This window comes from Podarcis liolepis (genome assembly GCF_965112155.1).
Source record: "Podarcis liolepis genome assembly, chromosome: 10".
NCBI classification, from domain to species: Eukaryota; Metazoa; Chordata; class Lepidosauria; order Squamata; family Lacertidae; genus Podarcis; species Podarcis liolepis.
In genome coordinates, this window is record NC_139562.1 from 72,623,437 (window position 1) to 72,648,902 (window position 25,466).

At 48.1% G+C, this 25,466-nt stretch overlaps 2 protein-coding genes and 1 long non-coding RNA gene across 4 annotated transcripts in view; 2 read left to right on the forward strand and 1 right to left on the reverse strand.

Annotated features, from left to right (window-relative positions):
- Positions 1–121: 121 nt before the first annotated feature.
- CDNF (cerebral dopamine neurotrophic factor) lies at positions 122–8,527 on the forward strand. The gene is made up of 4 exons (XM_083464239.1): positions 122–270; positions 4,729–4,856; positions 5,910–6,051; positions 8,246–8,527. Exons 1-4 carry the CDS (start codon positions 159–161, stop codon positions 8,422–8,424), a joined length of 561 nt encoding a protein of 186 aa, XP_083320365.1. The 5' UTR covers positions 122–158; the 3' UTR covers positions 8,425–8,527.
- LOC310688100 lies at positions 5,910–9,385 on the reverse strand. 2 transcript variants are annotated; one of them, XR_014516772.1, is made up of 3 exons: positions 8,931–9,385; positions 8,624–8,723; positions 5,910–6,065 (listed from the first exon to the last, which is right to left on the reverse strand). It is a non-coding gene; the product is annotated as an uncharacterized lncRNA (long non-coding RNA). The 2 variants fall into 2 exon arrangements; XR_014516773.1 differs by lacking the exon at positions 5,910–6,065 and adding an exon at positions 6,695–7,946.
- A 2,687-nt stretch (positions 9,386–12,072) lies between these two features.
- The window catches only part of FAM107B (family with sequence similarity 107 member B), a 130,639-nt gene continuing 117,245 nt past the window's right edge, over positions 12,073–25,466 (forward strand). Inside the window, exon 1 of the mRNA XM_083464234.1 lies at positions 12,073–12,204. The gene's annotated coding sequence lies outside the window, so the exon portion shown is untranslated. The remainder of the gene's footprint in view (positions 12,205–25,466) is intronic.

Below are 25,466 nucleotides of genomic sequence, written 5' to 3' on the forward strand. Positions count from 1 at the left end.
CAACTCAGCTGCAACAGCCAATCAGCAGCCGCGTAAGCCCGGGCCTGCTTCCGTAACCGGAAGAAGCAAAATAAAAAACATTAAAAATCGGCGTCTCGGCGTGACGTTCTCGGCGGGCGGGCGGAACTCTCGCGAGATCAGGTGCCGCAGACGCAGCCATGTTGCGGCCGCCTCGGCCGGGGGGCCTCCCTTGCTGCGTCGCCGTGGCGCTCTGCCTCGGCCTCGCCTCCGCCGCTAGCCCCGCGAGGGGCGCAGAAGCTCCGTGCGAAGGTGAGGGGCTGGGGGGGGGAGGCTGCGGGGTCACGACCCACGAAATAGGGGGCGGGGAGGGACCTGAGAGGAGCGCATGGCAGTCCCGCACGCGCACGTGTGCACGCACATACACGTGAATTTGTACACCCGCCTGTGCTTGGCTCTCCGGAGCTTAAAGGCAAGACCTTCCCCACACACGTGGAAAGAGAGAGGGGGAAGAGACCCGGAATACGGGACGGAACGCAGGACGTGGCATTTCGCACTGGAATATGGGACAGACCCACTTTATACGCCACACTTGGAGGAAAACACGCAACACACAACCACACATCCGTTTGGCCTGAGGTTTAAAGGGCTCCCAGTCAGCCGCCAGTGTGCTGTGTTATGGTACGTGCTTTTGTGTTGTAAAGCCACCCTGTGATCCCCAAGTGAAAGGCAGTTTATTAAATTAAATAAAAAAATAAAAAATGCCTGTTTGTGTTTGTTGCAGTTCTTCTAAATGGTGCAAAATTGGAACGTTTGTTTGTTTTGCTAAGCTTGCAGCTGTGGCACAATACTAACTCCCTGCTGTCAATGTTGCTGTTGATGGGACCCCCTCACACAGTGCGATTTACATTCGGGCTGGACCATTTCCCCCCTTTTTTGCTGCTTTTTAAATGATAGCTTTTAAGTAGATCTGCATGTCAAAATACAAGATTTGGACAAACTCAGCCCTCCAGCTGTTTTGGGACTACAACTCCCATCATCCCTGACCACTGGTCCTGTAAGCTGATGCCTGATGGGCATTGTAGTCCCAAAACAGCTGGAGGGCCGAGTTTGGCCATCACTGGGTTACAAGTTGATGCTCAGTGCAGAAGTCCCATTTTATTTTATAAAACATATATACCACTTGATTATAAACCTCAGAGATTTACAAATAGTATATGTGTACGTATATGGGAGGGGATATATGGATTTGTTTTCATTCATGTTTTCATTATGTGTTTAGAGTTTTTATTTTGTATTTTTATGCTGTCAATAGCCCTGAGATCTTTGCATGGAAGGCAGAATACAAATTTAATAATAACAACACGCCCTCACTGAGAACTCAGTTATGTGTAAGGAACTATGTTTTGAATGGTTTGAGCCTTCAGAATAGGATCATGGTTCAAAATAAGGGTTTTGTGAAACAGGTGATGAAACACCAGCTCCTTATTCGTATTGGCACCCTAAGGGCAGGGGATTAAAAGCACTCCTTTAGCAAGTGTGTCTTCAGAATCAGTGTACATCCACTCAGGGGGAATTGGAGTATCAGAGAAATTCATGACATGCTCTAGAGCCCAGTGCGATGGTCCTCAGGATTTGAACCCATGATCTGCAGTGAAGCAAAAGCACCACAGCATAACCTAAGTGAGCACACTTTCCCAGGGCCTTTAACAATGGCCAGATCTGCTGGATGGGGGCACGGTGCTGCATTAATCGGGTCCTTCTCAACTGGGGGGGGGGGGATTCAACCAGTAGCTGTTTCTGCTGTCCTGGAATTGGACCCAGGAAGGGGCTCACTGGCTCACACAGAAGGACTAACTCTTTCCCATTAAAGATCCAGAGAAAGCCAACTACATGATCAAGAGCTGTTGCCTGTGGTAGGATAAAACATAGATCACAACTTTCTCTCTGCTAGTTCATATAAATAAAGCTGCCCTATAGGTAGCAAACTTGTCTGCACAGGCCAGCAACCACTTAGTTTTCAAATCATCTATTGACCTTTTATGAAATTCTGAAACAAATAAAAGAACCTACCTCTAGAGGAACTGGACAGAAGAATAAGTACTGGATATTTCCAACTGCGTTTTTGTAGTTTCTTCTACAATATGGGAAGTGAACTTCGTTTACTGTGTTAATTTAAATGTTTCTATTTATTTTTTTTACTGTCTTTATTGATATCTTTAATATTTATTGTAAACTGGAGGTTTCATTTCAATCAAGTGATAGATTAACTGTGTCGAATAAAGATGAATTAAATGTTCTCTTTGGCAGTAGCGAGAAATATTTTTTTTATTTTTCACATAAGAGAGAAGATCACCTGTGTGTATGAGGATCAGTGTGCATATCCAAGCCCTCTTCCGAAAATGATGTCCATCTATAAGCAAGAGAACCACATTGTTTTTATTTGGCTATATAGAGGAGGTGACCTAAAAGACTTTTGGGGGCAGAAAGCAGCCTAGGAATATACCGTATTTTTTGCACCATAACACTCACTTTTTTCCTCCTAAAAAGTAAGGGGAAATGTCTGTGCGTGTTATGGAGGGAATGCCTACGGGTGGCATGCCTACAGATTTTCCTCCTCTAAAAACTACCTGCGTGTTATGGTCGGGTGCGTGTTATAGAACGAAAAATACGGTAAGTGGTGGGCTTTCTTCACACTGAGTGTAATGTTCGCTGACTCCTTTAGGTCCTATGCCTCCCAACAACTTTCTGGCTTTTTCTGGTAGCCATGATGGGTCAGTGTAAGGGCCACATCCTGCCCAAGAGTCACCAACTGCCCCCCCCTTAATGCCAGCCCTGCACAGGAACAGCAGGGCTGTCCTACAAGGGGCAGGGAACCCCAGGCACCAAAGGGAGGATTGTCGTACCGGCAACACAAACCCTCCAACATTCCTCAGGTGAAAGAAAATAGGGACATTTCTCCCCTCCCACCCCCACCCCCAATTTCTCTCTCACCCTCTGCAAAGCATGTCCTGTCAGAAGAAGGGTGAGCGCCCAGTGGTGGAGCTGGGTGCTCTGGCACCCGGAGGGGCACACATACCGTGCACCCAGGGGCAAGCGATCTGCCCACGGGGGTGGGGACAAACCGCCCACGGGACCTATCTTGGCACGGCAATCCTCCCCAGGGCGGATCTCAGTACGGCTGCGCGATCCGCCCCTGGGGGCTGCCCCCTTGCGACTCCCAAACCTACAGCAAGCGAGGGGAAGGGGGAGAGCTGCAGCAGCCGCTTTGCTGCCTGCTGGGCTTGGGGGAGTCATGGGCAGGGGGTGCGTGCCAAATGTCACCCCCCCTTCAGGATGACACCCAGGGTGCCCCGTGCCCCCTTCCTATGCCCCTGTGAGTGCCAACACCACTACAGGGCACAGTACACGTGCCCTCCACTGTCCTGAGAAAACCCTTTAGCCCCGATTTTATTTTATTCTTCGGAAGATTTACAAAAAGAAAAACACCCAAGAAATAAATTTAGAAAGGGGCAAGATTAGCCATGGATGCACAAAGCATTTTTTGTTTAAAGCAAGACTCTGCTCTTCTGCCCCTTTGTTCCCTCCCAGGGCAACCCTGCCCTCGGCCTGCCTCTCAGAGCATCATGCAAGGCTGGGCTCCTCTCCTGCCTCCAGCAGCCACTATGAGTTGCCCAAGGGAGGAAACTGGCAGCCCTGGCCATGGAGAGGCCATGGGATGCTGGCTTGCAGTCGCCACTGCTGCCACCCAGTTGCTCAGGACTAGCACCCGCTCATCCACTGGCAGTGGCAGCACTGGTGGGAGAAATGGGGACATTCCAGGATCAAATCAGAAGCTGGGATTGGAAATAGGGACACTTGGAGGGTATGGCAACAACCGTTTTATGCTTGTTCAATGCACACACGGTTGTGCACATTGCTGCAACCTGGAAGTCGCTGGAAAAGGGAATGCACACTCCCCCCGTGCACACTGTGTGTGCCTGGATTCCTTAGTGTGTGCCCTCTTGCTTGCCTTGATGAAGAGATCTGTGAGGGGTGGGGGTTGAAACCTCAGACTTTTGTGTGGTTGCAACATTGCCTACTGAAGAAAGATGATGATGATTATTATTACTATTATTCACTATTAAAAATTATGTTAAAAAAGGCCTAGGATAGTTCAGTTGGCAGAGCCTGAGACTCTTAATCTCACAGTTGTGGGTTTGAGGTCCGTGGTATTGCAGGGGGTTGACCCTCACGGTCCCTTCCAACTCTGGTTCTGTGATCTTTCGTTCCACCTCCTTTTGTCTGTGGCTTCACAATAGAGGCAAAGGCCTGGCCGGGGTGAGGGGAATGGGGAGAAGCCCCAGTCCCACCCTTGCCCCATTTTTTCCATTTCCCCCCAATTATTTCCAAAAAATATGGGGAAATGTCCCCCCCCCCAGTTTTTCCCCTCCCCACCCCTCCAGGCCTTCTCATCTCTAGCCCTGCCCAGCACTTCTGTCTGACCCCTGGAATTCCCCCTGCTGCTGTCCTCAAGGGAAAGGCAAGGGTCTTTCCCTGGGACACAGTGATGAGTAGGGGGCCTAAGTGGAGTCACTGGAAGGCAATAATAAGCATCTCAGCATGGGGCCATTTCCAGATCAGATGTGCATGCGCTGCAAGAATGGCAAGCCATTCTGTGTGAAGTTAGTCATTTTAAAATTTATTTTCAACTTTGTTTTCTGTCGATCTCTTTGACCAAAGCACTCTGGGTGTGTCTGTTATTTTATATTTTACCTTTTTCTTACACAGTGTGTCAAGATTTTTTGAAAAGATTTTATAGTTCTTTAAAAGAAAAGCACTCTGATTTCTCCGTGGCTTCTATTGAGAATGAATTAGTCAGGAGCTGCATGAACACAAAAGGAAAAGAAAACCGCTTGGTATGACTTCGTACTCTTTCCCCCCTTGGGAATGCTTCCAGTGCTTAGGCTGTGTGTACACACTTTACTGTAAAAGCACATTCATAGCCTGGGAGATTGCAGTCAAACATCTATGCATGAGTGCCAGTTAATGCATGAAGGGTAAGACTGCACAGAGTTAGATTCCTAGACTCCGCCTGGTCACCCCCCCCCCCTTTTCCAATGAGGGAGGAAGTGGAGCTTTCTCTCCCTGTTCCTTCTCTTTCCATGCCATGTAACCAACCAAGGAAGACATGCCAGGGCAAGCGCCAAGCCAACTTTCTGTATTTTCAACTCATGAGTATTCTGCCTGTGCTCTTCTTGCTGCTATTTGGATAAATGCGTGAATCTGACCTTTGGAATGTTTTGTAAGTAAAGCATTTAAAGCTTAAGAGTGTGTGGTCTGTTCATTGCAGGAGGGGTAGAGAGAGGGGAGTGCTTTGCAAGAGGACTAAAAGGGATATATAAAAGGTTTTGTATATTCCTATACTTCACTGTCCTGCTTGACTTTGTGAGTTTAAACTCTGCAACTAGGGGCTCTCTCTAGCTAGAGAGTTAGTTTAGTCCCACACTTTGAATCCAGGCACCTGGCCGATTCCTTTGTGATTCACTCCACACAAGTGGGTCACAGGGATTCTATTTTCACACACAGAAAGCACATTCTTTTCCTGAAAGAAACTGTAGTTCTCCCCTCACAGAGCTATAGTTCCCAGCAACAAGCTACAGTGCCCAGAATCCTTTGAGGAGCAAAAATGTCCTTTAAAGGTAGAGTGCATGCATGGGAGAGGAGGAAGAGGGAAGCCGCTTTCCCCCAGGGAAGCAGGACCTTTAGTGATGAATCAGAGCAAACTGCTTCAGGCTTCCCAAAGATTTGCTCCAGTTGTTCCAATTAGTGCTAAAGAGCAGGTTTTCCAGAGGAAAGCAGCAGAGCAAAGGCAGAACCACTTGGACCCTTGCTTTCTTGGCACGAGGCAAGCGGAAGTATGAGTGAGCCCGAACTCTGCACTGGTACTGACAAGATTTCTATTCTTGTAGTGCTACTACATTGGAGCCACAAGTGATGCAGCAACCAAGATAATTGGTGAAGTCAGCCGCCCAATGAGCGCTCACATACCTGTGCCAAAGATCTGTGAGAAGCTGAAGAAAATCGACATTCAAATCTGTGAGCTCAAATACGGTATGATGAAATCCCTGTGCAAAACAGAGGAGGGCATAGCAAAATAGGCATATTGGAGACAAAGGAGCCCAGGTTCAGACATGGCACTAAACCAAACCACGGCTTAGCTCTGGGCATCTGCAGGATCAGGGAAGAAGAGAAGCAGCTGGGATTTGTGCTGCACGGACTCACTCATTCGCACTTGGCCATGCTCTGCAAACGGGGCGTGGAAATTAGAACCTAGACTCTGTGATTGGCAGCAATGAGAGGCTTTTTCTATTGTTATTTTCAACATGGGAAATTATGTTTTTTCAAGAATGTGGTAGGCTGAAGAGAGGGCAGCCAGGTTGCAATCCAAAGCACACTTACCTGGTAGCAGGGCCTTTTTTAACCAGAATGCGCTGGAATGGCGTTTCAGCACCTCTCAGCCGGGCCCTGGAAGTAGGGGGAGAGACCTGACCAGCCTCAGCAAAGCCCCGTTGCACCTCCGGCTCACAAGGACACCCTGTACGGGCTCCAGAGTGGGTCCCCTTGTGACTTGGATGTTCAGCGGAGCTTTGCTGAGGTTCTTCAGCCTCCCAGCTAACAGCTGACGCACAGGAAAGCCCCACCTCAGCTGAGCAAGCCCCCCCCCCCCTCTGAGCCAGGCTCAGAGCTCTCAGGCTCTCCTAGTCACTATGCAGATTTCAGGTTGTACCCAGGGCTGCTGGAGCAAAGAAGCAAGTTATAGCTTATCCCTTGCATTTTTGAAAATATAATTTCTATCAGTTAGAATGAGGACCAACAAAAAAAAAGTGCTTCTTTACACAATGTCCATCATTGTCCTGGCCGGCACATTACGCAGAAGAGCAGCCAATGAACTGACAAGACTCCAGGTTTGGGATGAAATCAGGCCAGTTCTTTATGGGCTGCAGAATGCAGGGTGCAGGTCAGCGTGGCAATAGAGCCAGCATCGGTTTGCCATCAACTCACCCGCTGCTGGTGGAATGGGATCCGCTGGGTTTGGACCAACCATGCCACAGTGCTGAATCCTGTTGTGGTGCAAGCCAAGCTGGCAAGATCTGACTGGGCAGCCGGGTGAGGATTCCCACCAGGCAGAGACCCAACCTGAGCTTGGGGCATGCCAGGCAAATTCGCCCCTCAGGCCCCTTAGGGATACCTGGCTTCACTCTGTTGATCCTGCCCAATGCCATTCCCACCCCTATACATACAACGTTATTCCCCCTAACAAAAAACAACAAAAAAGGGTCGTGTGTTTTACTGAGGGAATGGTGGAAAAACTCCCATCCAAGAGCCTATCGGGTTGAGAGAAAAAATTCCTTTCCTGCCCTGTCAACCAGCAATCCAGATAGCACAGTAAAGGCTCTAAGCTGAACAGGGGCACCAGCTCCTGGGGGCTGAGCCCTCCCCCCTAATATTTTTTGGGTAGCAGTGTCCCCCCTAATGTCCAAAAGCAGCTCCAATGGCCAACTCCTCCTCCCCCTGCCGCAGAGGGGTGGCAGCACCAGGAGGAGGAGGACCATTGAAGCCACACGGCCAACAACTTTGGCTTCACTCCTCCAGACATCCTGAAGTCACGCATGTGACGTCGGCCCCCACAATTGCCCTCACAAGCTGGTGCCTCTGAACCTGAGGGTTAAGCTTCTGGAGCAAAATGGCCCTAAACTCTGAAGGGGGAAGCCTTAAATAGGCCTGACTCCCCTCAACCTCCCATGGGGGCCCAAAGACCCAAGGGAGATTCTGTCCCGTTTACCCCTGCGGAAATAAGATGTGGGCGGGACTCACCTCATTTTCTGGGCCAAACTGCCCCGCGTGGATTGGGCCCCAAATGGAATACATGGAATTCACTGCTGCAAGATGCAGTGGTGATCTGTACCTTGGATGGCGTTTAGAAAGGAGTGGGGGAAATAATAGATCTGTCGAAATATATTAGGTTTGATAACCAAATGTTCATGGGGGGGGGTATACCAAGTGCGAGGGATTCCAGCCCTTCCTTGTGATTCCTTCCTTGTGAGATTCCATGGGCAGATTCCAGATTCCTTCCTTGTGAGATTCCATGGGCATCTGTCTGCCTGCTGGAGGCGTCCTGTAGCATGAGCAGGCTAGCTGGAAAAGCAATATTCTCCTCGAACATGCATAGGATCATGAGCTCCTTGTCTATAATGCCACAAATAAAATTAATAGAGCTTATGATTCAGGTTGTTTGTTTTTACAGAAATGGAACTGGATTTAACAGCGGTAGATCTCTCTAAGATGAAAGTGGCTGAGCTGAGGAAGATCCTGGACAGCTGGGGAGAAGTGTGCAGAGCATGCGTTGAAAAAACGGACTTTGTGGATCTGATTAGAGCACTTGCACCAAAACATACAGCTGCATCTTCCAGAGCTGACCTCTGATGGAATGCCTGATCTTACTTCATGCAGTTACATCTCTAAGCATAAACCCCGAAATATTAATAGTTCCAAGGAATTTGTTATAAATAAATGTTAATAGAAGTTCCTGGGCCTTGAAATACTTTTGTGGTAAAGTATAAAGAGAACTTGAGTAGATGAGAAAAATAAGGCACAAAAGAGCTGTGATCCTACATACACTTACCTGGGAGTTGTTCTTGGCATCTGTCTGTCTGTGTAGGGTTTACTCCGTAGCATTTTCTTCCCCTAAAAATGTCCTCCATGGACTTCAGTAGGACTTACATCTGAGGAATCATAGAATAATAGAATATTAGAATTGTAGAAGTGGAAGGGACACCAAGGGTCATCTAATCCAACCCCCTACAATGCAGAAATCGTGGCTAAAGCATCCATGACAGATGGCCACCCAACCTCTGTTTAAAAATCTCCGAGGAAGGAGAGTCCACCACCACCACCCAAGGGAGACCATTCCACTGTCGAACAGCTCTTACCCTGAGAAAGTTTTTCCAAATGTCTAGTCAGAATCTCTTTTCTTGTAACTTGAAGCCATTGCCTTGAGTCCTACCCTCCAGAGCAGGAGAAAACAAGTACCGTATACTCCCTCCTCAATGTGACAGCCATTCAGATATTTGAAGGCTGCTATCATAGCTCCTCCCAGTCTCCTCTTTTCCAGGCTAAACATACTCAGCTCCTTCAAGCGACCCTGGATCCTCTTGGTTGCCCTCCTCTGCACGCGTTCCAGCATGTCAACATCCTTCTTAAACTGGGGTGCCCAGAACTGGACACAGTATTCCAGGTGTGGTCTGACCAAGGCAGAATAGAGTGGTATTATTACTTCCCTTGAGCTGTGTCTCCGTTCCTTTTTGGGCGATGGTGACTGGACTATTGATCCTAAGCTAATTAGCTGCCCAGCCCAGCTTGACATCCCCCACCAAGTGCCCCCCGAACCCACCTCTCTCAACCGACTCTCAACTGCCTCCCCCCCTCCTCTGGCAATCTGCACAGAATTTTGCTTAATGTTTGCCATCAATTTGATTTTAATTAATTTTCGTAATGAAATGTTTTTAGAATCATTGGATTATTTTGATTGTTGTTAGCCGTCCTGAGCCCAGCTTCGGCTGGGGAGGGCGGGATATAAATAAAATTTATTATTATTATTATTATTATTATTATTATTATTATTATTATTATTCAGACTCCCTTTCCAAGTCTCCTCCAATCTTCTCCACCAGAATTCCACTCTCTCCCCCCCCCCGCTTAACGTTCCCTTTGGAATTCGAAGAGAATTACCTTAGTTACAATATCACACACAATATTGTTATAGATTGAGGGAGGATCCCACCAAACCCTAGAAATTAATAGATGGTAGGATTTGGGCTTATTTGGGTTTTGAAGGGAGAAATACAAGCTGCAGAGGAATTGCTGGGCTAGCCATTGCAGAAGGACCTGGCCAAGCGAGGGCCATTAGGAAACAATTCAAGGACAAGGAGAGTTGAACTGGAAATGCCAGAAAACTGCTTCTCCCTTGCCCTGCGGTGTGAACAGAGACGGGATTTGAAAGAGCCAGGATAACTGGGTGTGAGGTGGCAGGAAAAGAGAGGTTTTGAGCAAGGGGAGCTGGGGGGAAGAAGGAGGAAGAGGAGGAGGAGGAAGAGAGTCTGGAACCCAACTTGGGAAGGCTGGCTGCCCTGCTGTGGGGGACAAGTCGCTTTGGAAAGACTCTGCTGAAAGATCTGGACTCCCCCCCCCCATGCAGACTGAAGGTGTAAACAGGTGAATAAACCGCATTTCTTAAAGGTATGGCCGCCTCTGCCATGTCTCAACCCTCCAGAGGTGAAAGCCTGGAACACCATGGGGTTTTGCCACCGCTCAGCAGAGAGAGGGGAGACACCCAACTTTTGGAACAATATTTTATACACCCTGGTCCCCGAAAGCATCCTGTTAGAACTTGAGCTTCCCATTCCTGGTTCCTAGGAAATCAGGGAACGCAAGTTGCAGGTTCCTCATCCCTGTTCTAAAAAGCAGGTGTCTTCCACTAAATGATCCGGGGAATTGTAGTTTGTCAGAGGTTCTTGGAATTGTAGATTTGTGAGAGGGAAGCACTTTAAATCATAGGATGATAGAATTGTTGTGTTGGGAGGGACCCTGAGGGTCATCTAGTCCAACCCCCTGAAATGCAGGGATCTCAGCTAAAGCATCCATGGCTGATGGCCATCCAACCTCTGCGGAAAAACCTCCAAGGAAGGAGAGTCTACTGCCTCCTGAGGATTCCTTCCCACTGTCAAGCAGCTCTTCCTGTCAGAAAGTTTTTCCTGAAGCTGAGTCAGAATCTCCTTTCTTGTAGCTTGAAGCCATGGCTTCAGGTCCTGAGGGCCTCTGGAGAAGGAGAAAAGAAGCTTCCTCCCTGTGACGGCCCTGGAGCTATTGACAGGGCTGCATGGTGTGGCTCTCACATCCATGTCCTGAGAGAGAGAGAGAAAGCAAAACGTTTCTCTCTCTTTTTTCTCCCCTCCATGCAGAATTGCAAGGGGTCAGTACATTTGGCTGGTAAGAAGGTCGGAGTTTGGAGCCCAGCCAGGGCTGACTGTGGGCAGGATCCTGGCATTCCTGGCGGGTTGGACTAGATGACCCTTGGCATCCCTTCCAACTCCACCATGCTATGATTCTATCAAGCAGCTAAAGGAACGGGTGGGGGAGCAAGATGCAGAACAAGGGGAGGCGCAACCACACACCCCAACAGCACCCTTTGGCCTGACCCCCGGTGGCCTCACCCCAGCACACTTTGACCTCCCTGGTTTTATTTTTCTTCATTCAGCTGCCTGACAACCCAGCAGCCTGGCCCCTGTTTGTCATCTGATGTCACAAAGAGCCACTTTGCAAGCCAGCCTTATATTACCCTGCAAGAGGGATGCCTGGCAGATGATGGTGAGATGCTTGCCAAGATACTTGCCCATCACTGATCATGAGTAGGAACTGTGAAGATAGGAGGGGCATGAAGCCCTGAGTAGAAATTTACTACTACTACTACTACTACTACTACTACTACTACTATTACTTTTGCTATTAGCATCACCCATCACTGGCGCATGAGGCTTGGCTCCCTGGCTTGACTTGTGGACATCTGTAGATAGCTTGCCAGGTCCCTGCCTGTCAGCAATGCAGCTCTGGGGACTTAGCCCCTTTCCATGCTGCAGGGGCCCCATATGGATCGTGTGTACACAGCTTTGGTTTTAAGGGAAAGGCGTCTGGCGGGCTTCATCTTGCACGGGGCAGGAGTGCAGTGAGATTTATTTTGTATTATCTGTTTGCACCATCACTGCATGTGACCCTTAAGAGGTTCTTGCCCCAAGGGGCTTACAATCTTTAATTGGACACAGGGAGGTTGAGGCCCGGGGTGTACCCTGAGTCCTGCTGCGAGACATAAGCCAGGGTTTGTGAGTTTAGACTTTGGGATTCCCGGACATTTCCCATCTGTAACCTCTTCCTCTCTTTTTGCAGTAGGGTAATGAAGGATTAGAATTCCCAAGTGAATGTCCAGCAGGGAGGGAGGGGGAAGAGAGAGAGTGGAATTCTGGTGGAGACGGAAGGTTGGAGGAGGCTTGGAAAGGGAGAGTGAATGTTGGGGGGAGGCAGTTGAGAGTCAGTTGAGAGCGGTGGGTCCTAGAAGGGGGGGACCTGAAGCTGGGCTGGGCAGCTCTTCAGGAACAGTAGTCCAGTCATAGGATCAAGTGTGCCCATCAGTGACCATGAGAAGGAACTCTGAAGGTAGGAGGAGCTCCGAGGTCTAGAGGAGATGAGTCGCATAGAAATACTGTTGTTATTGTTGTCGTCGTTATGACGCTGGAAGATGAGCCCCTCAGGTCGGAAGGCGTCCAACATGCTACTGAGGAAGAGCGGAGGACAAGGACAAGTAGATTCAGAGCTGATGAAGCAGCTGGGCCAAAGCCGAAAGGACGCTCAGTTGCGGATATGCCTGGAAGCGAAAGGAAAATCCAATGCTGTAAAGAAAAATATTGCATAGGAACCTTGAATGTAAGAACCATGTACAGTGGTAAGCTGGTTGTGGTCAAAAATGAGATGACAAGAATAAATATTGACATTGACTGGAGTGGAGGTCCAGCGAATTCCAGCTGAAGCAAAGCACTGTTGCTCCCTGTAATCATCCTGTTAGAAGAAGCACTTCAACTCCCTGTTCCTGGGAAATGGGCGTGAGCAAGCTGCAGGTTCTTCATCCCTATTCTAAAAAAACAAATGCCTCCCCACTGTAGTTTTTTAGGGGCTCTGGCAATAGCTCCTATTAGCAGAGATCCGTGGAGTCCTAGGAACTCAGTCATGAGGAGGAACTAGCAAGGTAGGAGGAGCTCAGGTACCCGGTTCTGGAGTTGGGGAGGGACCCCGTGCCTTGGAAATGGAAAACCATGGGGTGTTGAGTGTCCCAGAATTGTGCCTTGCCTTCAAAGGGGATGCCTGGGCAGCAGCGGAGCAATCCGCATGCCCTGCGCCCAGGGGTCCCTCCCCAAGCCAGGGCAACACGCTCTGTGGGGCCTCTGAGGAGTCTGCCTGCCTGCCCTGCAGCTGAGGGGGAGGCGGCGGGCAGACCGTTTGGGCACCGCGGAGTCTGCACGCAGCTAAGCCACCACATGTCTCCCGGGAGAGTGAGTGCCACCCGGCATTTTGTCACCCCCCTCAGTAGTGACACCCGGGTGGCCTGCCCCCACCGCACCACCCTTCCTCCGCCCCTGCTTGGGCCCAGTTCTCCTACCTGTTAAGGTCATCTTGAATCCTGATTATTTCTTCTGCGGCATTAGCTACCCCTCCCAGTTTGATGTCCTCTGCAAAGTTGATGAGCATCCCCTCAATTCCTTCATCCAAGTCGTGTATAAAGACATTGAAGAACAACGGGCCCAGGACAGAACCCTGTGGCACTTGTCACTATTTTCCTGGATGACAAGGAACCATTAATGAGTACTCTTTGGGTTCGGTCACCCAACTAGCTACGAATCCACCTGACAGTTACCTCATTCAACCCACATTTTACCAGCTTCTCTGCAAGAATATCGTAGGGGACTTTGTCAAAAGTCTTACTGAAATCAAGATACACTACGTCCTCAGCATTCTCCTCATCCATCGTATGGAATTGTGCGGCAAATGAGCATGATTTGGGGAGGCGGAGAATCCCATCCTAAAATGGTAGAACTGTCTGGCCTCAAACCCAAGTAGAACCTCTCCTTTAAAACGGGGACAGAAGAAAGCTATCCTTAGGCAATGTTGGCTTAGCAAGCCGTTTTACTGGGTGCTCTACTTGGCACAACAGCCTATTACTTGCCCCTGAAAGGCAGAGTAGCTGGGAGCTGGGACTGCGCTTTGGTTTGCTGGTGACCAGCGCCCATTCTACGGGCTGTGTGGCTCCCTGTCTGCCTGCCGTGCCGCAACTGTGTCTGGCAGTGGCCCAGAGGGGCTTTATGCCCCTCTGTCTCACGTGAGGAGAAGAGAAATTGCCTTGTCCACCAACCATGGGATGGGGGCGGTGGGGGGGGGGAGGAGAAGGAAGCCTCAAAACACTGGCTACTGTGGGGAGCAAGTCAGCCATAAAGAGAGATTGTGTCGAGAGGACAAGGCTTGGTTCAGCCTCTGGTACGAGGCTAGCATCCTGGGCCATTGTCAGCCTGTAGACTGGCTGAATTTATGGCTCCTATGGAGGGATGTGGACGGGCTTTGTGGAATTCGTGACTCCAGCAGAGAGGGAGATTCTGTGCCTTCACAGCAACAGGCCCTCTCACAGAATAACACTTTGCTGTTGATCCCCAGAAGCTTCCTAGGGATTGCTGGTGTCGTTGTAGCTGGTGCTCAAGACACATTTTTGAGAGGAGGCGTGACCAGGCTTGGTCCTCTATCCCACTTCCGACGCATCACTGGGAGCATAGCAGGGCCTACAAGCTTCTCACACTCAATGCTTGTGTTATGTACTGAGCTAGGATCCTAGAACAATAGGCAAGTAGGATCCTTGAATGCAACAACTGATTGGCCTGCAGGAGCAGCCCATTCAGGCCCCAGCTGGAAGTTAATCAGCCTATTAGGTCAGGAGAATCATAGAATGCAAGCAGACTCAGCCAATCACATTGTGTACATAATGTATATAAAGCCTGAGGTTCGGGGGGGGGGATTTTCACTGTTTTACGAGCGACAATAAAGAGCATGAAATCACTACGTGACTGAGTATATTTCAGCTTGCGTAAAAAGAAGCAGTCCACCACTTCCTTTTCCAAGCTTACCTTGATGAGGAGAAGGGGAAACTGAGAGAGGGAGGAGTCCCAGACGCTGCTGCAAGAATGTGCCATTCTGCCCAACGGCCTGTGGTTGACCCCAGCTCTCCTCACCAGCGCCTTGCCTGGGTATGCTGGGCGGCAAAGGGGGTTTGATGGTGGGAGAGAGCAGCAAGTTTGGAGAAGCCCCTGAGGAGAAGCCCCGGAGCACCCAGGGGAGAAATTATCCTGCGCAGGTTTATTCCTGAAATGTCCACCTCTCTCAGGAAAAGAAACAGTGCAAGTTCACTTGCCATAGCTTAAAATAGACCACAACTGAGCCGTGCTTCATGAAAAGGTTACAGGGAGTCAAAAGAGAGAGGATTTAAAAATAATTTGTTTGAGATCAGGAAGGCATGTGGAAATGAGACAGCTGTTAGAATCATTTTTGGGCAAGGGGACAGCAATTCCCGCTTGTGATCAGGCAGGCGGAGGAACCAGATGAGGCGCTGCAGGTGCCCCTTCAGGCTGGCTGCCGGTCGGTTCTGAGAAGATAATAATATCTGCAGAATGGAACTCAATCAAATGAGAGCAAAGTCAATACAGGAAGCTGTGAGGATGCCAAACGGCAAAAGAGGGGTGATTAATGGTGTTATAAACTTCCAGAATACATTATGCACGTAGGGCTCATGAGGTGTTATTTTTTAAAAAGCAACACAACTTTGTCCTCCTAATAGTTATGACACATCTGGAAGGGGAGCTTGTCAACTGCATGACCTCCTGTACAAGGAGACACAAGCAGGTGATTCAGATATGACAAACGGGCACCATCAACTGAACAAGGTTTTAGAACTCATCTGGTTTTCGCATGAAAGGTAAATCCAGATTAAATGGTGGAGAGGGGGAACAGGCCGGCGTTTTGATGCCAGCAATGTCATGCGGATGCTGCAAAGACTTGTGGGAATGAGGCACACCAAACCCACAATAAATGCCTGTCTCTGGAAGCACTGAGAACCAGCCAAAGTGGGACAGAGCGTTGGAACCTGACTTATATGGATAGGTGATAGGAAGTGAGGAAGTACGAGTACTCAAAGCACATCACACACATTGCTGTTATGTCAGCAGCTGTGCTAATATTACATTCCTTATATCACCCTGTGGCTGAGAGAAAGCTGGGAACTCGTGGCAGAGCTGATATCTAAGGCAGGGATTTCACCAGCTCAGCTTCAACTTTTGCTCTGAAGTTGAAATTCTAAAGGATATGGGGCAACCTGGAGAAAGCTAAGTTCTCTATGGGTTGCTCACAAATCCCTGAAATTAATGGTACAGTATAACAGCATATGACGTTAACACTGAGCTTCTGCCAGGCACTGGATGGGCTCCCATGTTCGAAGAGCAATGCTGTGGGATCAGGTGCTCCCAGATTCCGTTTAGCCCCAAGGAGTTCAAGGGCCCCTATGCACTCTGGGTGGCACTCCCTGGTCATTTTCATGCAACGGAAACAGCTACTAGCATTCACGGATTACATGGCGCCTGGAGCTGGTGTATTTTGTTTCCCTCGGGAAAATGTTAAAAATAAATTAATGATGGAGCGTGGAACATCCCCTCCAGCCTCCCCATCCTGCAAACTCCAACTTGAGCTGGTTTAAGCCAGGTAGGACTTATGGTTTCTCCACCATGACCCCCCCCCCCACTGTAGGAATGTTCTGCTAGGCTGCAGCCCTATATCTATTTACCTGGGAGTAAGAACCAACCTCCGGGTAGCCACGTATAGGATTGCATGGCTAATTTTAGAATGGATTGGGATGCCAGCCAGAATAAACCACTGAAGGCACGGGCTGACATTTCCAGCAGAGCCAAGTATCCTGCTAGGACAAAAGAGGCAGGAACAGGGGAAGCGACCCTAAAGGATATAAAACTGAATTATTGGTGCAAAGCAGAAACCAGGAAAGGGCTGAATCAACTGACAGGATAGACCTGCATTTCTTCTCAATGCAAGAGAGCTCAGTCCAGGTGCAGAAGGAGCAAGCGTCTTCCTCCCATTGTCCTCATTAGCCATCTGGGGTGCAGAGAGACTGGAAGTGGGGTTTGCCTGCTGTGCTCGGCTGATAGGAGACGGAGGGAGAGGAAGATCGGATTTGACTGACAATTCAGCCTGCACAAAAGGGGCAGCTATAAGCTAGTTGCACCTTTCTTGTTGGATGTCACCATGAGTTGCAGTCAAGTCCAAATGAAAGGGTGATGAGCCCATTCTAAGCCCCCTGTTCTTAGCCTTCCCCAGGCTGGACTCCTCCTGGTGTTTGACTGCAACTTTCATCAGCTGCAGCCAGCGTGACCACATTGGCAAGGGCGGATGGAAGCTGTAGTCCTAAACATTGGGAGGGCACCAACTTGGGGAAGGCTGCTCATCAGATGTTTTGGTGTAAAAATGACGAGGGGAGTGAGGTTGTTTTCACATGAGGAAAGTCGCATTCTGAAAACATACGTGGTCTCTTGGCAGTCTCTTGTATTTTGATGTGGTGGGCATTATCTTAATGTGTATTGCAAAATAGATGAAGATGTGCTTTGAGGCAGGCTTAGTATAGAATATGTGTTTGTTTGTATTCATTCATTTAATTTATATACTGTCCTATACCCAGAGGTCTCAGGCAGTTCACGGAAAAGATCACAATATTGAAAATTAAAATAAAAACAATAACTCAATAACACCCCCCCCAAAGAGCCACATTTTAAAAGGGCATAGGATGCCAATCAGCTCAACCAAAAGCCTGATTGAAAAGGAGTGTTTTTGCCTGTTGCCCAATGGTGCATAATGAAGGTGCCAGGCGAACTTCCCTGGGGAGAGCATTCCACAGACGGGGAACCACTGCAGAGAAGGTCCATTGTTGTGTTGCCACCCTCCGGACCTCTTGAGGAGGAGGCACATGAAGAAGGGCCTCAGAAGATGATCTCAGGGTCCGGGTAGGTTCATATGGAAAGAGGTATTGCTGTCCTGAGCCATTTCAGGCTTTATAGGTCAAAACAAGCACTTTGAATTGGGCCCGGAAATGAATTGGTAGCCAGTGCAGTCAGACCAATAGGTGTAACATGCTCAAACCGTCTTGGCCATTGAATTCTGCACCAGCAGAAGTTTTGAACCGTCTTCAGAGGCAGCCCTACATAGAACGCATTGCAGTAATCTAACCTTGAAGTTACCAGAGCATGGACAACAGTAGTTAGGCTATCCCTGTCCAGATAGGGGCATAGCTGGGCCACCAGCCAAAGTTGATGGAAGGCACTCTGGGCTACTGAGGCCACCTGAGCCTCGAGTGACAACAAAGGATCCAGGAGGACCTCCAAGCTATGAACCTGCTCCTTCAGGGGAAGTATAACCCCATCAAGAGCAGGCGGCCTCCCACCCATCTGGTCATTTATATAGGAATATCTATCTTGCCCTTCTAGTGTCACTGCACTACTTAGGGTGGCTTCCAGTTTAAGATCACCATATCATTGAAAACTATGAAAATACAGCAAAGTTGGAGAAGATGGGTCTCCAATAAAATACACAGCTGGCAAACATCTGCTTGAACAAGGTTGGTGGTGCCAACCAGGAAAAGACAGCCAGAGAGGTGGCCACTCATGTTTCATGGAGCAAGGTATTTCACAATATTGGTGCAGCCACTGCAAAGGCCCTGCCTCTTTAGAGTTGCCATCAACTGTGCCTCCCCCCTTGTTGAGACGCAGCAAAGGTCCTCTTCTTCTGCAATTTGGGAGTGGGCAGGATGGCATAGAGCCAACAGTCTGCCAGGGGTGTACAGGGTGTGAAAGCATGAGCATACCCTTCAAGTGTCCCAGGAAAAACAGGACATCCACTTTTTCCCTGCAGGAACATGGCAGCCATTGAGGTTGCCGTGATCTCGTGCAATTTCACGTGTGTGGGTGCTGTGAGAGCATGACCCAGAGAAAGGCATATTTTGGGGTTCCGCAATCTCTCGTAGGTCATGTGATTCACGTGGGAGCACAGGTGGGAAGACTCAGCATGTTGGAGGTATGCATGAGAGAACAGGGAAGCAAGCCAATGAGCCAAATCCACCTCCTCTTCTTGCTAACTTCTCCACTGCCGCCCTTCAACCGCCCTCTAGCGCTGTGGACTTTATCCAGCCCAACCCATTCCCAGTCCTGGGCAGAGCTGGACTTGCATTCATTGTGGGCTGATAACAAGGGCAGAGCAATGATTTTACTTAAGGATTTAGAAAGGCAACAAGTTGAAGAATTTTTGTGAAAATTATTTTAGCAAAAGGCTAATTTCCAGTGTCAGTAGTTATCCATAAGAGCCAACGGTGGCTGAGAGATGCTTTGCTGTGTCTGCAGTAGCCCACCCTGGCTATGTTGCCCCCAGGGAGGGGCAAGGAGCGTGAGGAGGTCTGTAAGCCATTAGTTTCCGTTTCGAGGCTGTAACTCTAGAACAGGACCATTTGCTAGAAAGAGAATAGTTTTGTCTATTGTGCATATCCAAATATGATATCACAGGGTAAGATTACATTTTAATACTCTGTCCTCCCTCGGGCTAATCTGATATGATGGCAAACCGCAGCATCTCAAACCTATGCTGTAACTGTAATCTTTATAGCAACCAAAATTATGATTTAAAGCTCACCGTAACACACTTGTAGGATTTAATGATGGATACAGCCTATTTATTATCTATTCCCATAGAACGGTGCACACTTGGTTTGGGATGTCTTTCCGCAGTTCTGAATGGTAAATTAATTCCCATGGCTCATTAGAGTTACTTTCACATATCACAAAAAAGCGTGGCTGAAAATTGGTTTAACATGAGCCCCATCTGTGCTGCATAAAAGACAAGGGGTGTCTCCCACTCCTCATTAGGCAAGTTCATAAACATGGATGCATACAGACTACCATCTTCCATTAAAATAGTAAGCAACCATCATATGCAAATAGGAATATTTCTTATATTGAATCTGCTCATTTTTCCATCTAGCCTGGCATCATCTACTGGGAGTTGCTGTGCTACAGAGCTATGATACCATCCTAAGCAGAAAAAGGAGACCAGCAGAAGCAAATGCAACTTGTCGTCTACAGAGTTAACCCAGAAAGGCTGGAATAGTGTTGTTGTTGTTTAAATTGAATATTGTGGATCTTACTGCAATTGATAGCACAAGCTACTAGTGGTGCAGCAATAAAACTGTTGGTGCATTTTCAAAGCTAAACAGGGTCTGGTATGGTTTCAAATTGGATGCGGGAACCGCATGCTGAGATTCCTACATTGCAAGGGGTTGGACTAGATTTCCCTCGGGGGTCCCTTCCAACTCTACAGGTCTAAGATTTTTTGGTTCTAAAGCCTTTGGGAAATGCAAGAGGCACAGGGACATTGGGCCCTGCTAAACTTACTTAAAATGCCTGTTGTAATAGAAAGGTCTTTGTTAGGCACCTGCCATTCAGCAGGGAGGGGCCTGCCTGGTCTCAGTGGGGAGGGAGTGCCACAGAATGCATGGCTTGTGGTGGATCTGGGCCACTGATGTTCCTGAGGGAGGCTGGTCAGCTGAAGACCCTGAGAGGGCCTCTGTATCTCGAAGAATTAGACAGGAGGGGAAACTGCTCCCAGCAGCAACTTCTCCCACCAATGCACCACCGTGATGGGAAAATGTGTGTGTGTGGGGGGGGGGGGTTCTACCGGGATTGTGCCGTAGTCCTGGGGGTGCTTTGATGAAAATACCAGACAAGTTCAGAAGTTGATGTTTCCTTGCTGAACTATAACCAACCATCAGAGGCGAAACAAGGCTTACTTTCACCTGGGTCAAAGACACACACATGCACACAGCCCTTAACACATTTGTTTTTAAAGGGCATAAAAAGTAGGCAATCTATCATTTGAATACAAAGCTTAATCTTTTATATAATGTTTTTATTGATCCCTTGTGTTTTATTTCAGTCCCCTTCCTCTTAGCAAGGCAGGCATGGTAATAGCCATGGAGCCAACAAGTTCCTCTGAGCCTCTGGTGTGACTCTTTTGTAGCACTCGCACTGCTGAGCTGGAGATACCAAGAGTTTCATGAGTGGGTGCTTAGTTTCCCCTTTCCCATATTGCTAAGGAAAGGCAGACCCCACAGCTCCTCACAGCTCCAAGATCTGCACGTCAAGCACTTCGCACAGGAAAGGTTATCCTCAGCACCAAGATATAAATATAATAATAATGGAAACTGTGACAATGATCAGGCACATACCAGAGAGTAAGTCCTATGGAACTCAGTGGGACTTACTTCTGAGTAAAAATGCTTACGATTGCAGACTGCACAGTCTTTGCCCAGTTACCTGGGAGTAAGCTCCATTAAATAGCATGGGACTAACTTCTGAGTAGACAACTTGCGGAATAAACACTCCACAAGTTTCCTAAAAGATTGCTGGCTGCTGAACCATTGCAATTACAGAATTTAAAGTGAGGTTTGATGGAGGTTTGATCTCTCCACCACTTTTAATTCATCTCTGAGATGTGGAGGGGAGGAAAAAGGACGAAGAAGAAGAAGAAGAAGAAGAAGAAGAAGAAGAAGAAGAAGAAGAAGAAGAAGAAGAAGAAGGATATTCCCCACACCCATGCATCCACCCACCCCAGCACGTGGAAGGCAAAGGTCTTCTTCATTCACAATACCAGTCAATACCAGTGTTTATCTGGTGTAAACAAGACTCTGCAGCTCCTTTGCCGCTTTCCGGACTGCCTGGCAGTGGGGTAGCAGAGGACAAGGAGGAGGAGGGGGATGCTTCAGTTGAGATCCCTGTGTTTCAGGGTCCCTTGCAACTCTCCCTTCCTTAGACTTAACAGCAAAACTAGCAGCTGACAGCAACAAACATGCACACTTTCGAGTTTGCTTGGAGGGCAGCCTTTTTCCCCACTTCCCCTCTCCAGGATTTCCAACTGCTCTCTCCCTCTTGCAAGTAAGATGGGGAACCTCATGTTACGTTTGCTTCAGGTTGAGCATTTCAGGTTGTGTCCTGCGGCAACCCGGAAGTACCGGAAAGGGTTACCGGTACTTCTGGGTTTCGCTGCTCGCGCATGTGCAGATGCACAAAATGATGTCACGCGCATGCGCAGAAGCGGCGCATCATGACCCGCACACTCGCAGGTGCGGGTTGCATTCTGCTCATGATGTGAACGGGCCTCCGGAGCGGATCCCGTTCGCATCCAGAGGCACCACTGTATCTATTTGGACAGACTGTTTAAATCAAATCCCCCATCCCAAGTTCCTAAGAGAAATCCATGGCAAACTCCAGTCCTTTCTTCTTGGTTGAGATCTCTGAAATCCAATCCCCAATTAAAACTGCAGCAGACTCACAGCACAATCCTGCGCATGTTTACTCCAAGAGTAGTCCAGCTGATGGTGAAGCTGACACACAGGCGCATGGATTGCAGCCTAAAATCATTGCTGCCCCTCTGCAATTCCGAAGGACTTACAAGGGAGAGGGGAGGGGGAAATGCCAGGATGCGACACCTTGAAGGTGACCTGAACACAGGAGGTCACTTGAAACCTCAGCTGTTATATGAGCTCTGATTCCCACCCAGAGTCAGATTCTAGTCTCATTTACAGTGATATAACACTGTTGGACCCTATTTACGTGTGTGCATCTATACGTCTATGTCTACAGTGCTGACCAAGGAGTCAAAGAGTATGTCGATACACCCAACTTCCTTGATGATGTTTTATTTAATGACATTTAGGAAACATGGGCTGTGAATTTTCTTTCCACTGCAGCCAAAACACAAAAAATAATTCTAATAGCAATATACTTAAGTCATAATTGCAGCATTTATTTCATATATTATTCCTGTGACAGCACTAAGATTGCAATGTAGCCTTGTTTATCCAGTCAATGAACAGATTTTTTCATCACTTCATACAAAATGATTTCATAAAATGCAACACATGGTCAGGTAACGCAGATCAATGATAGTCACCACACTATCTGTTAAGAATTATTCTCCATTTAATCATACTCAAAAGCTGAACCCACATATAGCTTGGAAAAGAGGATCCAGATTTTGGGTTGCCCAACAGGACATTTTTCTTTGTTTATTTTACAAGAAGGCAGTGATACAAGTGCCAATGAAAGGTTGTTGTATTCTCTGAAAGAGCAGGCAACATTCCTGATGCATTTTCTTTGACAGTAAGTCAAAATGTTCACTGTTGCCTTGGCAGTCGAGTATGATTTGGATGCTGTCTTTTATCTTCTTTTAATGCTTCATATTAGCTGCATGATTCCTCTTATGGATGAATAATTGTGCCCTCTTGGTTAAATCATTCCCTACACACAGAGACATGAATGGGGCAGGGATGGGAAATCTTGCAAGGCAGTGTTGTCATGGCACACATTTGGTGCTGTTAGAGGTTGTGAGCGGCTCAGTCATCTGCCCTCAAGGAGGAGGAGGAGGAGGAGGAGGAGGAGGAGACCCATCAGATCACTACTCCTGCTTTGGCACAACTATTTCATGTTGCTCCTTTAAACTTTAAAGTATAAATTTGTTAATGGAACTACTTGATTTTATGTATGCTGTGAGCTTTCTTATCTTTGGGCAAAGCAACATGCCAGGGCAGTCAGCCTTGCGAGCTGGAAGCCAGAGACTTCGGAGAAAGAGAAAAGTACATCAGATGTAGAAGGCCACAGCTAGCGGACGTGTCGAGATGCAGCTTTATTTAAAGTTACCTGTTGACATGATATTGCTTCTGCAGATTGGAGCAGGTTTGTGGGAACCAATGAAAATGCACACATGGGCTGATGGCACTGTGTTTATGTGAAGCATCGTAGAGAAACCATAGAAATGTGAGCCTCATCCCTTAGGATGGTGCGCAGACTTTGGGTGTTAACCTGTGCCTTTCTTGCTGCTGTTTGAAACAAACCTTTCACTCCCTTTCCGCCTCTGGTAGTGATTTATTGGCTTTGGGTTCACCCCAGGAACAGTGGCCTTTGCCCCCACTTCACAATAGCAGGGTCTGTAATAAGGTCTGGAGGGTGAGTTGATAAAAAAGAAAGAATCACCAGTCTACATGGGGCGTAGAGAGAGATGTCCCAAAGGCTCTTCTGTGCACTCACAGTCATAGGACAGGAGGAATCTTTTGATATAACCGAGGTAGAAGAGCGAACCCAATTGTATCCCTCTTGACATAAGATTAAAATCAAACTCTGCACTTTAATAATGGATGGGCTAGCAGGGGTTTGGAAAACACATTTTTATCTTCATCAGTGACAAACAAATATTTTAATGTTGGGCCTTTGCTAATAATCATCTGAGTTGCGTAACCAGAACCGCTTATGCTATTGTTATGATGTCACCGATACACACGTTGATACTATTATAGCTGGGCAGATCGGGCTACATTATCTTTTTTTGCCGCTTCGGCCAAGTAACTTGAGGCCACAGCACTATTGACTTAGCACTACCTCACCAGGAAGCATCTGTTCGGCCTTGGACTGTAACTGTAGCTTGCTGTGGAGATGCTTCTTTTGTAAGAGCTTTTTGTTTAGCTGCTGACAACGAGAATCTGCCGCAAAACATTTCCCTTGCACCTTCGCCTCTTCTGCCCAGTCCAAGGGCACAGGGCATTCATCGCCTGCCTCCATTAGATCCCTGCGGAATGGTTCTCCAGCCCACCATCTCCAAGGCCATGGAATATTCTGGACTTCAGATATTGGGAGAACCACGGTAAGAAGACTACCTGCTGTCACCTTTTGGTTCCCCCCTCTTCAGGATGTGATAATTCCACAGTATGAATGCCAGCCCCAAACGTGGAATAAGCAGCAGCATCCTGGTATTCACGATGCATCCGTTTCCTTGCTCCGCTTTGCTCACCTGCTTTGGAAGTGTGAGGGAAAACACGCCTTTCGACCAGCCTGAGCCCAACTGCCTGGCCATCGCGGAAGTACAAAAAGTTGCAACCGACTCTGCTATAAGTGGGCAGCCAGCTGCAGAAGCCGTCCACCCTGAGGATCCTCAGGGCCATGAGGCTGGAGAAGGAATCCCCCCCCACAGACATGGCACAGAAAAAAACAGCAGCCTAAGAGCAAAGAGCAGTTCAAGCAACGATGTGGCTGCCCAGTCCGTGCTTGGGGCTCCTGATGCATCTGCACTGCCTGCAGAAGGGATGGGCTGCGATGAAGTCACCGTCCGTACACAGATACCCCGACCATCCATCATTGGAGTGCCAAAGGTGAGTGCGAGCGGATGGTCTCCTTGGCCTCTTTAGTAAGGCAAAGTGCATCGTACCACAAAATAAGTCCCTTGCTCGTATTGATCAGAAGGCAGATGAGGCAAGAATAAGGATAGAATTTTGTAAATAGCAGAATATGACAGCCCTTGCTTCCCTGAGCTGTGAAAGGAACCCTTAAGGGATGGATGTAAATAAGTCCAAGCCTCTTGAGTGACTTATTTTTAAAACTGATATCTCACCATTCCACCCAAAAAGAAGCCCTGGGAAGCACAGAAAATCAACAATAAAAATGCAGTCAATTGTTTTCATCTCAGGAAATAGGGCCACTGTATCTGCCCCAGGAACCACAACCTCCTTTATTAAGACGTCCCTCTTCTTTCGGTTACAGGTTTTCCAGCTAAATCAGTTATGGTAAAGCCATGGAATATTTACATTTAAATGAACCATGAACTAGCTTTTTGAGAACCTAGAACAGGAATTACCCCGCCACCCCTATCATAGGGTAGCCTGACAACACAAGAAACAAAAAGAATCAAGTGGCATTTTAAGGGTTTATTAAAAACAGAATGGAAATGAAAACTGTTTT